The following is a 14,207-nucleotide window of genomic DNA, read 5'->3' on the forward strand; positions in this document are numbered from 1 at the left end:
TTTTAAAAAGTCAAAAAAGGACAGACTTGCAATCTAAACAAAACTTAAGTGACACAGTTTGACAAGAGAGTATAAAGGAGGAAGGTTTTTTAATTGCCGAAAGCAGAAGGAAATGACAGGAGGCCATAAAAATCACCCAGTCCTACCATAACAAACTCTTAGACAATAGCATACAGTACCTAGTGGGATCCATCAATACGTCAGCGTTCATGTAAGACTTAATCTAAAATGTGTGATTCTTCTATAATTATTTTCTGAGCCCTGCAGCGCTACAGTTCTAGAAATGTTGACTAGAATTAATGAGTTTATAGGTAACTGGTGAGACCTTATTATTTTTGTTAATGTGAGCGAAGAGTCTCAAGCAAAGAGATAGGTGGCATTCAAATAAAAACTTCATAAGCAAACACTTTATCTGTAACAACAGGTATTGGATCTACTTGATCAGACCTGACGTAAAAGAGAAAGCTGATTGCCTAAAAGAGAGCTGATGCTTTCTAAAACATTAATACAAAGGTGTAAAGACGCAGAAGAAGGCTTTAAAGGCAGTCTATTATTTCTAATTTGGACAGATAGTTAAATTGCCATAAGTATAAATTGCCATAAGTATAAATATTTTCTGTATCTAAGAGAGTGGGGAGATTAATTCATATTAATACATCTGAAAAATGTCATTCTGAAAGGAAATTAGTGTGGGGGGGGGGTTCCCACAAACGTTAGCTTTAAGTATTCCTCATTGACATTTATATTCATGTGAACATTTTACCAAAGAATGAAACTCCACAAGACCATAATCATCCTAAATTTTTCATATAATGTCTATATTCACATGTTGTTTCTTTCTACACATTTTTGAGCCTTTTTCTTCTTTTTTTCTTTGCATCACTTTATTTCTTTTCTTTATAATTGAAACATTTTCGGAAAGGAAAGTCTATAATCATATTGCAGACCATAGAATCTGGCTTCCATCACTGAACCCACTGCCTGCCTCAGAACTTCAGCTTTCATTTTAAAAAGCGAAACACACTTTTTCTATCCTTCCTATCTGGGTAAGAAAATCATTAAATACGAAAGCTCAGAAACCCAAGGTAATCTACATGATTCTAAGGCCAAGGCTTGGGATTGTTTCTACATGACTTTCCGCTAACCAAGTCTTATTCCTTATTATTCACATACTTCCACTTATGACTCACACATACCTGTGTCAATACATGCTCAGATCCATAAGAAAAATGTTGGTGATTAGAACTCTTGCTTAAAGGAACTTACCAAACGCTGATTCTTTAAGAGGACTTGAACTAGAGCTGCTGGAATTATCTGATACGTCCAGTTCATCATCTAATTCTGAGAAGACATCTGTACATAAAAGTGGAAACAAACCTTTCTATCCAACTCCAGTCAATCGTTTTATTTGCATATCACCTTTCCAAAATGAAAGCCATGCTCAAGGTGGCTTGCAACATATAAAAAATGACATAACTACAAACATAACAAAAGTAGTCATAAGCAATAAACAAAACATCAAAAAGTACACTACCAAACTGAACAATTTCCACAGAAATAAGATCCAGAATAAACATATAAAAAATAAGAGCAACAACAACACCCCCCCCACCAAAACCACAACCACCCGAAAATAGCCCAGCATGGTGGAAGCACTAAAAACGCTCATTTTGCTCATTCATCACTACCTTTTTCTGAGTTTTCTAAAGTGCAGTTATCATCCGGCAAGGTTAAATCGCAGGTTTTCTCTTCATCTTTTCCAGAAGCTAGATGGAAGTTTTCAGTCAAAAGATCTGTATTTTCAGAAAATTCGCTTTTTAAACTGGCTGCTCCACTGCTACTGCTGCTAAGGCTTGATTTCTCATAATGTTCCTACAAAAGAGAACAGAAATGGTTTCCTTTGACCGTGTGGCTTCCAGAGGTACAACCTGGATACAGTGTTCAAGCAACACAATAAATTTCCCTCAGTTTCTTTTAAGAACCATTAGAAACTCTGCTAGCATATAATTGTATGCAAAAATGGCCGGCTCAAAACATGTTTCAGATACGCTATATGATCTTGATTACTGACTTTAATCTGTAAGCGAATTAATTCAGCAGATAATCTTGCTGCGTAAAAGCACCTGATTTAGAGAGGTTAAGTTGTTTTTTGATTGATTTCAAATATGATTGTGCATTAGCAGATTGCTTCTGATCTGATGCTTCTTTAGCTCCTTTTGTTGGATTTTCACAGAAATAGCCTCAGCACTAAGTAGAGGAACATTTGCTCTTTGTGTGTTCTAAGCCAATGACACTCCCCACTAATAGAGAGAACTAGAGTTGCAAATGAAGCTTTCACAGTCCCGAGCAATGTTAAATAGAGGGGAACACTTTGGTGGCTGCACACATGGTGTTTCCTCTCTTCAGGCTTGGAGAGCCAGTTAGCCATATTAGATATATGGATGTATGCTTGGAAGCCTAATAACATTATACGACACACCAGTGACAAGCATGAGAGCGGGCCAATGCACTCCTAGGTAAAGGTAAAGGGACCCCTGACCATTAGGTCCAGTCGTGGCCAACTCTGGGGTTGCGGCACTCATCTCGCTTTATTGGCCGAGGGAGCCAGCATACAGCTTCTGGGTCATGGGGCCAGAGCAGCGCACGAAAACACCGTTTACCTTTCCGCCGGAGCAGTACCTATTTATCTACTTGCACTTTGATGTGCTTTTGAACGGCTAGGTTGGCAGGAGCTGGGACCGAGCAACGGGAGCTCACCCCGTCACGAGGATTTGAACCACCAACCTTCTGATCGGCAAGTCCTAGGCTCTGTGGTTTAACCCATAGCACCACATTAATGCATTCCTACATACACAGTATTTCTGCACGTCCAGTTGGGCAGATTGGTCCAACGGTCCCTTGCATTCAGATAACGCTCTATTATATGTGACAATGTAATTGAAGGCATTTGCTTACCTGAGATAATACAGCAAGCTGGTGGTGACATGTGACTGCATTTCGATTGGCCTCCATGAAATATCTCTGGGTCCGCCTCCTCTCGCGTTCCAATTTCCTCTCCAAGACAAGCTGGGAGGTTGATAAGCCATCTAAATACTTCATCATCACATTTGGTATCAAGGAACTGACCTCAACAATGTCAGGGCGACTCTCTGCATCCGGGGTCAAGCACCTATTGGGGTGGGGGGAATCCATTATTTAAACAATCTATGATGGTGACTTGGTCACCTGTGCATATGCATTCTGCATTCTGTGGTTTTTTAAAAAAAAAAATCTAAATAAACATTTTGTTTATTCGCCGCTGTAAAGCTCTTAAGGATGTTGCTTATTTCTTTGTTTTGTACAGATTTCTTTTTGTGCTGTGAATGCAGGAATAATTTTCATTTTAGGAATGCCCATAAAAATAATCACCAGGCTCATTTTAAAATGATCTCTCATAATTAAATCCACTATCATGTTTCCATTTTTGCACTTTTAAAGCTCATTCCTCTCTTCTTCTGTGTTGCTATCTGTTTATTTATTACGTTAGAATGATGTCAATTGTCAGCAAAGTGATTATTGTGATAACCCAAATGGCATCTCTAGCTAGCAAATTACACTGTCACACCAAGTAAGTAAATATTAATGGAATCAGCTGATTACATGCTTCTTTTAATACCACCACTTAAGATCACTGCAGATACTACGGCCTGTGCTCTGTTTAAATAAGTATGTGAACTTTAGACCTCTTCTCGCTAACTCCCAGTCATGTGACCCTCTCTGCTTGTATCAGATTTCCTTCCTCTTTCATACTTGCTCACCTTCCATCCAACTCTTCCCCTCATTACTGTGAACTTCTGTTGCTTCTTTCTTAGGCCCCTTTTCCCATTATAACAAAATCCCCCTTGTAACATCAGAGCAACTCTGCCAAAGGCAGACAGGAGAACCTTGCTCATATAGGTAGATAAGAGCAAAAATGCAGTATGGAAAAGATCAGGTCCTTTGCTTGTGCCAGCAGCCAAAGTTCGATCAAGTGCCAATAGCTAAAGGTAAAGGACCCCTGGACGGTTAAGTCCAGTCAAAGGTGACCATGGGGTTGCGGCGTTCATCTCGCTTTCAGGCCAAGGGAGCCAGCGTTTGTCCACAGACAGCTTTCCAAGTCATGGGGCCAGCATGACTAAATCACTTCTAGAACAATGTGACATAAGCCAGAGTGCATGGAAATGCCATTTACCTTTCCAACCCAACGGTATCTACTGGCGTGCTTTCAAACTGCTAGGTTGGCAGAAGCTGGGACAGAGCAACGGGAGCTCACTCCATCACGGGGATTCGAACCGCCGACCTTCCGATCAGCAAGCCCAAGAGGCTCAGTGGTTTAGACCACAGCACCACCCACGTCCCTCAAGTCCCAATAATAATAATAATAATAATAATAATAATAATAATAATATATTTATACCCCGCCCATCCAGCCGGCTTTCCCCAGCCACTCTGGGCAGCTCACAACAGGATAAAAATACGATAAAACATCAAACATTAAAAACTTCCCTAAACAGGACTGCAGTCAGATAGTTGTTTATTTCCTTGACATCTGATGGGAGGGTGTTCCACAGGATGGGTACCACTACCAAGAAGGCCCTCTGCCTGGTTCCCTGTAACCTCACTTCTCACAGTGAGGGAACCGCCAAAAGGCCCTGGACCTCAGTGTCTGGGCAGACCGATGGGGTTGGAGACGTTCCTTCTGGGCTGAGGCTGTTTAGGGCTTTAAAGGTCAGCACCAACACTTTGAATTGTGCTCGGAAATGTACCGGGAGCCAATGTAGGTCTTTCAAGACTGGTGTTATATGGTCTCAACGGTTCTTGAGACAAAACTAATTATCGATATAAGTAATTCTTCATGTTAGTCCAATGAAGCAGGGAGTCTGTAGCGGCCAGGGGACAGGCTGGGGAAGTGAGGTAAGATGCATCAAGCTATCAGGGAACCGGGATGTGAGGCGTGGGAGATTCAGGGTGAGTAGTCAGAGGTCCAGCTCTGAAGCCATACTTAGATTGACATCATTTACACTTAGGAATGTTCCCCACTGTGATCAAGATGCTGAATTCCATTTAGAAAAAATTACCATTCAGGACCATCAAGAGAATCAGGATGCACACTGGAATAGCCAGGGGCTGATTTAATTTACATTATTATATTATACAAATTAATGGAGAATAAAGCTCTCAGTGACTCCTAGTCATGAAGGACATATACTATCTCCATGATTGGAGGCACCATGACTCTGAATACTAGTTTCTGGGGCAAAACAGCAAAAGAGAGGTTATTTCTGTATTTCCTGCTTGTGGGCAGGCAATACATTTGGACAGGAAATACCATATGTTTGGTTACACTAGGAAGCAAGGTGCTGCACCAATTGGCCTTCGGTCTAATCCAGCAGGACTTAACCCAGCATGTAAGGAACATATCTGACAGAATTCTTCCCTTGAAGGTTCAGTTTTAAACAGAAGCTGGGTAATCGCTCAGCGGAAGGTGAACAGAAATCACACAAAAACATCAGAAAGCGTATTTTTCTTCTTTGTATATCATTATGTTATGAACTTTTTTTGTAATCATAATTTGGAGATTTGTACTGATGATAATCAACGTGCATTCATGGAAAGCAATTCCAATTAGCTAGTTCCACCATGCCCACCCCCCAAAATTTCCCTGAGCACACCTGGGCTCCACACTATATGGTATGAATTTTATGCTTCTCTGTATACTGGGTGCAGTTCAACTGTGCATGAAGTCTACACCCTGGGGGGAAAACAAGACATGCCATCAGAGATGCAGGAATGCTTCTCCATTTTTTTAAATTTATGCATTTATTTCAATAAAACAGCTGGAAGGACCCTTGCTTTGGATGGGTGACAGCAAAGGAGAGAGCATCACAGACTTAATTCAAGCTGCCCCCTAGGTATCAACAGAGAAGCGTTGTTGTTGTTGTTTAGTCGTGTCCGACTCTTCATGACTCCATGGACCAGAGAACGCCAGGCACTGATAGAGAAGCATAAGTAAAGGTAAAGGTACCCCTGCCCCCTAGAGAAGTATACAGGCACCCATATACTTAAGGTGATTTTTAAGCAGTTTTCATGACAGAGTAAATATGATAGGATTCCCTTGAAAAAGACCTATCTGAAATGCGTCGAGAAATGCGTTGTTTTCTTTCCTCCATGGAAAAACAGATGGGGGCGGGAGTCCTAATCCAAATTAGGGGCCACACAGCTGCTTTTTACCAAAAGAGAGGAAAATAATAATCAAACATGCATTCCTGCATCTTCAGAGTCACAGCAAGGCTGGCCTGGAGTTTTCTCAACAACAATGGTAATAACAGTGGTGCAGGAGCAGAAGGAATGTACCTGATATACCAAAGAATTGCCTTCTATTCAAAACCAAATAAAAAAATTCCTTCCAGTAGCACCTTAGAGACCAATTAAGTCTGTCATTGGCATGAGCTTTTGTGTGCATGCACACTTCTTCAGATACACTGAAATAGAAGTCACCAGACTCTTATATATAGTGAGAGTGTGGGGAGAGGTATTACTCAGAAGGCTGGTGGGAATGGGTGATTGGCTGATAGGTGTGGTACACCTGTTGACGACTGTTAACGACTGCAATTGGTCTTACAGGAAAAAGCAAGGGGTGAGATGGCAAAAAATAGCTTTATCATGTATTTAGCAGAGACATCACCTTGCCGACAAAGGTCAGTTTAGTTAAAGCTATGGTTTTCCCAGTAGTGATGCATGGAAGTGAGAGCTGGACCATAAAGAAGGCTGATCGCCGAAGAATTGATGCTTTTGAATTATGGTGCTGGAGGAGACTCTTGAGAGTCCCATGGACTGCAAGAAGATCAAACCTCTCCATTCTTAAGGAAATCAGCCCTGAGTGCTCACTGGAAGGACAGATCGTGAAGCTGAGGCTCCAATACTTTGGCCACCTCATGAGAAGAGAAGACTCCCTGATGTTGGGAAAGATGGAGGGCACAAGGAGAAGGGGACGACAGAGAACGAGATGGTTGGACAGTGTTCTCGAAGCTACCAACATGAGTTTGACCAAACTGCAGGAGGCAGTGGAAGACAGGAGTGGCTGGCGTGCTCTGGTCCATGGGGTCACAAAGAGTCGGACACGACTAAAAAACAACAACAACATCATGTATTCTATTCAATTTTAGCGAGTATGATGGAAGACTCGGTCCTGGGGCAGCATAAACACCAGCCAAATTACAGCATGAGATTTATCTTATAGACAAATAAAGAATAACAAAATATTGCAGCGTCTCTTCCGCCCTCCTAACTGGAATGTTTCTGTTTAGAGTTAGAGTCAGTCATTCATTCCCTCCAAGCAGGACATCCCACCAAATTTTCCATTTTTATTTTCCAGTGGTTTTTGATTTTTTTAAAAATCCTACTTGTACAAAACTTGGGGTTTCCTTAAGCACGTTGATCCCTCCCCTCTAGCTTCTCAGGACTTCTGCTTTGACTGCAATCCAGTCTATACTCACCACCTGTTACTGGAGAAGTTAATGTCAGGGGGTACCAGACATGTAGCCAACAATACATAGCTCTGTGTTCCACTGTGCACAACAAGCTTTATTCCTATTGTTATGTATTAAGATTAGTGGCAGTTCTCACTCAGGGCCACCAGTATGTAAATGAAGGATTGAAAACTGTCGCTCCTGATTGGTTAGCTAGTTGTGAGTTGTTACTGTTTCAAGTTACTTAGTATTATATAAAGCAGCTAGCTAGGTTGCAGTCAGTCTGATTCCAGGAGCAGTTCTAACTGCTGCAATAAAGAGCTGTGAATCCAACAGAGCTGTGTCTTTCGTCCATCTTTTCCACTATTCAACACCTATCTAAACTGGCGTTTTGTTGCTTTGTACATTCAGAAACTTCACAAGGAATTACAGGTTCAAGGCATTACGCAATTCCACCCCACCCACTCACCTACTTCGACTGGCAATATTTTCAGTGGCTTCTCACATTTTTAAATTGTGCTATTAGCTCTGTAGCCACATATCCTCTTTACACTTTGAGCAAAAGGACCCTTTCCACAAGACACTTACTTTTTAATGACCGCTGAAACCTTTTCAGAATAGGCACCCTCTGGGACTGGCTCATAGGCAGATTCAACTATCTGCAAAATAAATGAATACTTTGCTGACAACAGGAGAAAAATATGCTATGGATAAACTAGGTTTCAATCTGCCCCTTTAACAACATGGCACACAATCAACCTATCTTCACAATGCCCTTGTGGCACATATATAAAATGAATTTGACTCATATGCATGTATCACACTCAAAAATATACAAAGCAATTTCCATGCAGAAAGTTCATCCAAAACTCACCACAAACTAATGATGATCCTGCCTTTAATCATATATTTTTAAGCTGTTAAGCCAATTTGTATGTCCACAGGCAGAAAAGAGGGACAACTAATAAATCAAATCTGGTCAATCAGGAATTTCATGACTGAAACCCACAAATTTCTCTACTATCTTTGATTGTCAGTAAAATTTATTCTTTATAGAAACTTATTAAGAACTTGCTTGATTTTGAAGCCCCTGAAATTTGCAGAGTCTTTTTGCTAGTCTAGACTGTGAGGGATTGCAAATACCAAAAAAAAAAGTGAACACGTTATAAAGTTCAGTAATAATAGTAACTGATGTGATTGCTTGATGTGAAGTGTGTCTTAATTTAAGGAGATGGATGTGGGAAGACAAGAAAGACATAATAATACCCATTTGTGAATATAATGTGTCAGAGTCAGGGCAGGGAAGCAGGAAGATCCTTCATAACCTTAATCCAACACTGGGAGTTAGGCTCATTCCCTAGTCTATACCAATACAGCAACCATCAGAACTGCTTCTCTGGTACCGCTGCATAAAGAACATTTTTATTTCAAAAGGAGGAAGGAAGGGGCATTCATAAAAGTGCATGAACACGCAAAGGTAAATGGCTTCAACTAGCAAACCTGCATACTTTAGTTGCTAAGGAGAGCATGTTGGTGCTGTAAAATGGAGGGTTGAGAGTTGCCATCTGGTAAAGGACGCATCCTGCAGCCCAGACATCAGCCTTCTCGCCATATGGCTCGCTCTTCACAACTTCAGGGCTAGGCAAATAAAAGCAAAATTCAAAAAATCCATAACGGAGATAGAACAGGTCACAGTAATATTTTCAGGGAAGAGGCTACTACCTGCCACACAAATGCATCTTTAGGGAAAATACGAAACAATTCAGAGTTTGCAGAAGGTATCGTTCGCACATCAGAATGTTTACGAATGCTTACAACACAAAACGTGATAACTGCATCTGAGGCTGTGCGCTTACATGTTCATATCTGCCTAAACAGATGCAATGCCCTCCCAAATCCCTATTTTTTTAATCATCCAGATGGTATTGCAATATTAAATAAATTGGACTGTGCTACAATTTCCTTACATGTGTAAGAAATAACCATGATCCACCCCACTAATCCTTCCTCTAGTCTGCCCACTTTACTACTCTCTCAGCAAATCTATACCATGGACATAGGATTAAATAACTTCCAGGAGACTAATTACCTGTAATGGTTGTGAGGGGGTTACTTGTGCGTAAATTGCCTTCGGTTTAGTTAGATTGCTTGCTCAACCATGCTTAGGGTGAGAGCTCTCCCTCCATGACCTGTTAGTCACTTGCAGAATCCGTCAGTGGGCGTTTCTTGAACCTCTTCCAGCATAAAAGCTGTTTGACGCCAAGTCTCCTCCTATGTTCCCGGCGCGGAACGCGTCTGCGCAAGTAAGGGGAAGGCAGGGGCGTGCCAGCGCTCTCTCCACTAGTTTCGGGTGAAGGGTCTTGGAGCCCTGTCACCAATTCCTCTATCTCCCTCTCTTCTCTATTGGTGTTGCGCTGAATTCCTTCCCCCCTGCTGGTCCCCTCTCCGGCATCACTCTGGAGCCCTGCCTCCGCCTCTCGCTCTGAGGTCAGTTCCCTGACATTACCCAAGTCCAATTTTTTTTTATAAATAATTTTTATTAACCGACCAATCAAATCAAATCAAATCAAATCACATAAATTCCGAATTACAAAGCTGAATTTTAAATTTTTGTTGAGAGGACCCATATTTCAAGTTTCGAAGGGGGATTCCGATCATCTTCTTGCTACTGCGTTCATATCCAAATCAGTCCAAATAAAGTTCATAATTCTATCCAGTCTTATCTTGCTGTTTCCACATCTCATCTTATTCGTACATTTTTTATTTTTCTTTATGATCTCTTCTGATAATCTCCTTAAGCAGATAAACACCAACTATATCCTGTGTGGATTTTTCCGTTCGACCAATCCTCATATTGTGATGGTTTCCATATATCATCACTTTCATAAATAACATCGCTCTTTCCATCATTAATCTCAGGATCTGTCGTTTTTGAGTCCCACTGAGGAGTCTCACACACAGTATAAAAACAGCTCTTTTCCTCCTCCCAGACTCAAGTCCTCCGACAGAGCTTACCAATATGGCGACAGTATTTTTAACTGCGTCATTCCAGAGCTCTTAAACTTTCCACGCTCTTCTTAAAACATGCTTTGGTTATAAAAATTATCTCCACACAGACGTAAATCCACAGCTTAAGTCATTAAAGCGGCATTTCTGACTTGTGAGGGGGGTGGTTCTTGTTTTATTACATAGAGGAAAGTAAGAAAGGTTTTTTCCCCCCTCCCCCATCAGTCCCTTTGCCATACCGAGTCTTAGCTGTCTTCATGATTGATTCTTGTTCCTCCGACTCTTCTTGTTTATCAGAGAACTCTTCAGTTAGCAGTCTTTACTCCCCCTCCTTCCTTGAAATATGTGCATTCGCTTCTTCCTAATTGTTCCTTTTGAAGTTCTTGCAGCTAGCGGCGCGGATCAGAGACGGCGTCCAGGAGCGCCGAAATCCACAGGGGGGCATTCTGCCTAGTGCCCCCATCCCCTCAAATTTGGGGGTGGTATAGGGCACAGCAGGCACGGGCAGCCCCCCGCCCCCCACAATCCTGGGGGGGTAGGGAGGCTATTTACTCCCATCACAGCCTCCTAATTACCCCCTGTGGGTCGGAGAGATGTTATTGTCAGCCATCTTCCGATGCGCCCCTAGTGGCCCCCCCTACCCAAGTCCAAATTTACCCATTCAGAGGTCCTGCCAACCTAGCAGTTCGAAAGCATGCCAGTGCAAGTAGATAAATAGGTACTGCTCCGACGGGAAGGTAAACAGCGTTTCCGTGCACTGCTCCGGTTCGCCAGAAGCAGCTTAGTCATGCTGGCCACATGACCCAGAAGCTGTACGCCGGCTTCCTCGGCCAATAAAGTGAGATGAGCGCTGCAGCCCCAGAGTCATCCGTGACTGGACCTATCGGTCAGGGATCCCTTTACCTTTAAGAGGTCTTTATTCCTATTTGCAGGAAATACTACCTTAACTTCCTGCAAGAGGTTGGAACTGATGATCTTCAGATGCATTCCACTTCTGTATTTATTTTTTCCAGTCAATATCACAAATGCAAATCAATTATTTTTTCCTCCCCCTCCCATCTCTGGCCAAGCTAATGTAATTTAGTCAACCGAAGCCTTAAATCAGTCATTGTTTTCCACCAACCAAACCCTTTTAAATCAAATAATGCATGATTTATGTTCATCCCTCCTCCCTAAAATCTTTTTTATCAGAATTATTCACATAATTCACATTTCATCTACTTCATTCTCCGTTTAAAAAACAGTTTGAAAATTGACAAAGTTCTCATTGATGCCTGTCATGTGCCTGTCTCACAAATTCTAAGGGTTTTTTTTCCCCCTCCCTTCTCCTTCTCCTCCCCCACCCATACAAAAGGTTCAGGGAAGCAAGCTAATTAAGGATGGTACTGCTATGAACTGTGCTTGGCAAACTGGAGAGATACAGCTGGCTTTGTTTTCCATAAGGAACATATGGCAGTGAAGTTATATGAAATGTACCCTTACAAAAACAAGCCGAGGGGGGAGCAGGAAGCGACCAACTAAGAAAGATATTTAACAGTGAAAAAATGTTCAGGTCTCCAAAAATTCTTCTGGAAACTGAGCTGAGCATGGTGTCCCGAGAGGTACTGGAACAGACACACAATAACGTCAGTCCCTCCTTCCTTTGAAAAATAAAATCTAGCGTTTAACCAGTGGCATAGCACGGGTTGCCAGTGCCTTGGGCCGTGCAGAGAGGGGGTGGGAGAGAAATGGATGGAGTACACATGTGCATTCAACTGCTTAAGGCAGAGGCCTTCAACTTTTTTGAGTTCATGGCTCCCTTGACCAACTACATTCTTTCTGCAGCACCCCTGTGGGACTCTGGAGCCGTTATGTCACGCCTTGCCTGCAGAACTGGCAGCCTCTCACCCTTTTTTGAGCACGCTCCCTTGTGGAGTGTTCCCATCAGCCTCCTTTCCTTGGGAGCTGCTGCTGCCCCTGATCTCTGAGCTGCCCCCCGTCTCCTTCCCAAAGAGAGGTGCCACCTCACACTGCCCCACAGCGGCCTGGGACTTCTGTCCATTCCCAACTACAAGGGCTGGCAGGCTGGGCTTGCTTGCTTGCTTGCTTGCTTGCTCCAAGGCCGCTTCAGCTCCTGGCAACCAGCACCCCCTGGCCAGCCCCAGAGGCGCCATTAACCTGGACATCTTGTAGCCAGGGCTGCTGCAACAAACATCTGTGCAAGCCTTTGGGAGGCAGAGACACAAGAGGGCATCAGAGGAGGGAGGGCAGGAAACAGGGACAGAGGCCAGTGTTGCCTGCAGCACCCCTGACCATCATTCAAGGCACCTCAGTGTGCCATGGCACACTGGTTGAAAGCCACTGGCCTGAGGCATCTGCATCACTCAGGAGATTGCAGTCGCAGAGATAAGAAAAGAAGAGTCGTTCCATTGTCTGGAGAGGTCACTTCCTGGTTCACATGGAGAAGCCGTTTTCAACGCAGCCCAACGATGGAAGTGTGTGGCTGTTTTGAGGCAGCATCAGGTGTCAAAATTTTCAACCCTGGACAACCGCTCCTGTGGTGCCGCCCCCCCCCCCCCACACACACACAGTACACCACTGCAGCAATAACTGAAACTTGTGAGGAAGGGATAGAAATAAAGGGAAACATGGTAGTCTTGCAGAGTGGGATCTGCATGGTGGACTGAATTTAGTAATAGAATTCTGCACTACAGTAAAATGGCTTTAGCCAAGAAGCATGTGATTAACATATGAATTAGGTGTTGGATATTTAAGTCAATTGGATTTTACAAACGCTATATTCAGGTAATTGCAATATTTGCTTTTAAGCTTTCAGCCCAGCACCTTGTATTCAAGCAGGAAGATTCCCACTTCACTAGTATTCTGGTGAAGATAGATTAGCATATCCTTTGCTAAACAAATAGTTACAGCAAGAACAAAGCCAGATTAGTTGGACATTTTTCAATTTTATTCTTTTCATTTTCTCTAAACAGACTGAGCCGTGCTCTGTGTTTTCTCTGAAAGGATTCCGCATCTGCTCCTCTTACGCAGAAATTGTATTTTTTTATTTAATAACAAATCTTCTTGAATGCTAAACTCAATCTTAAAATGAGTTTGGCAGTTGAACAAAACATTTACAGCAGCACAGAAGATAATTTAATCTTCCAAGTATTTTGTTATGGGATCCACGTTTATGAAAATGACTTGGAAATACAGAAGAATGTATATATGTAGTACAAATTACAGAAAGATAGAAAATAAGTTGATATCCTTGGAAAGCTATGTCATAATGCTATTTTTACTGATTTGTTTTCATGGAAACCATCATTCTTTAGGCTTAAGCCTTTCCAATTTTATTCTGTTAATATTTTATTACAATATTTGCATAAGTTTCATTTTAATAAGCCTGTGGAGACAGGTTTCTTCCCCCCTATATTCCTGATAAGCTAACTGATAGTATGTAACTTGTTTTCAGACTGTCTTACAAGGGATGCTCAACGGTACAGGATTAGCTTGTGTAAATATTAGTTTTCAATGGATGATTCTTTGTGCAAAGGTCATAATAAAAGCTATTACTGTGGGGATGATATACTGATGATATTAGAGGATTTTGTAAGGCAGGGAAAGTTTTAAGGCTGAAATGGGCTAAGCCCAGATTGAACAGCCTGTGTCGAAGAGTTCAGCCTCCCAAGGAAGAGCTTCCTATCAGAAAGCATACTTCAAATGGCAAAAAAC

General features: G+C 42.2%; 1 protein-coding gene across 4 annotated transcripts in view; it reads right to left on the reverse strand.

Moving 5' to 3' along the window:
* Nucleotides 1-14,207, reverse strand: part of NEK10 (NIMA related kinase 10) — a 108,264-nt gene that overhangs the window by 38,073 nt on the left and 55,984 nt on the right. For all 4 annotated transcript variants that reach the window (XM_079947180.1, XM_079947178.1, XM_079947179.1 and 1 more), the window contains exons 24-28: nucleotides 8,996-9,125; nucleotides 8,076-8,146; nucleotides 2,956-3,169; nucleotides 1,689-1,872; nucleotides 1,267-1,353 (exon numbers count right to left, since the gene is read on the reverse strand). In XM_079947180.1, coding sequence (XP_079803306.1) covers nucleotides 1,267-1,353; nucleotides 1,689-1,872; nucleotides 2,956-3,169; nucleotides 8,076-8,146; nucleotides 8,996-9,125 — 686 coding nt within the window. The remainder of the gene's footprint in view (nucleotides 1-1,266; nucleotides 1,354-1,688; nucleotides 1,873-2,955; nucleotides 3,170-8,075; nucleotides 8,147-8,995; nucleotides 9,126-14,207) is intronic.

The sequence above is a fragment of the Podarcis cretensis genome, assembly GCF_951804945.1.
Source record: "Podarcis cretensis genome assembly, chromosome: 12".
In the NCBI taxonomy this organism is placed as follows: domain Eukaryota; kingdom Metazoa; phylum Chordata; class Lepidosauria; order Squamata; family Lacertidae; genus Podarcis; species Podarcis cretensis.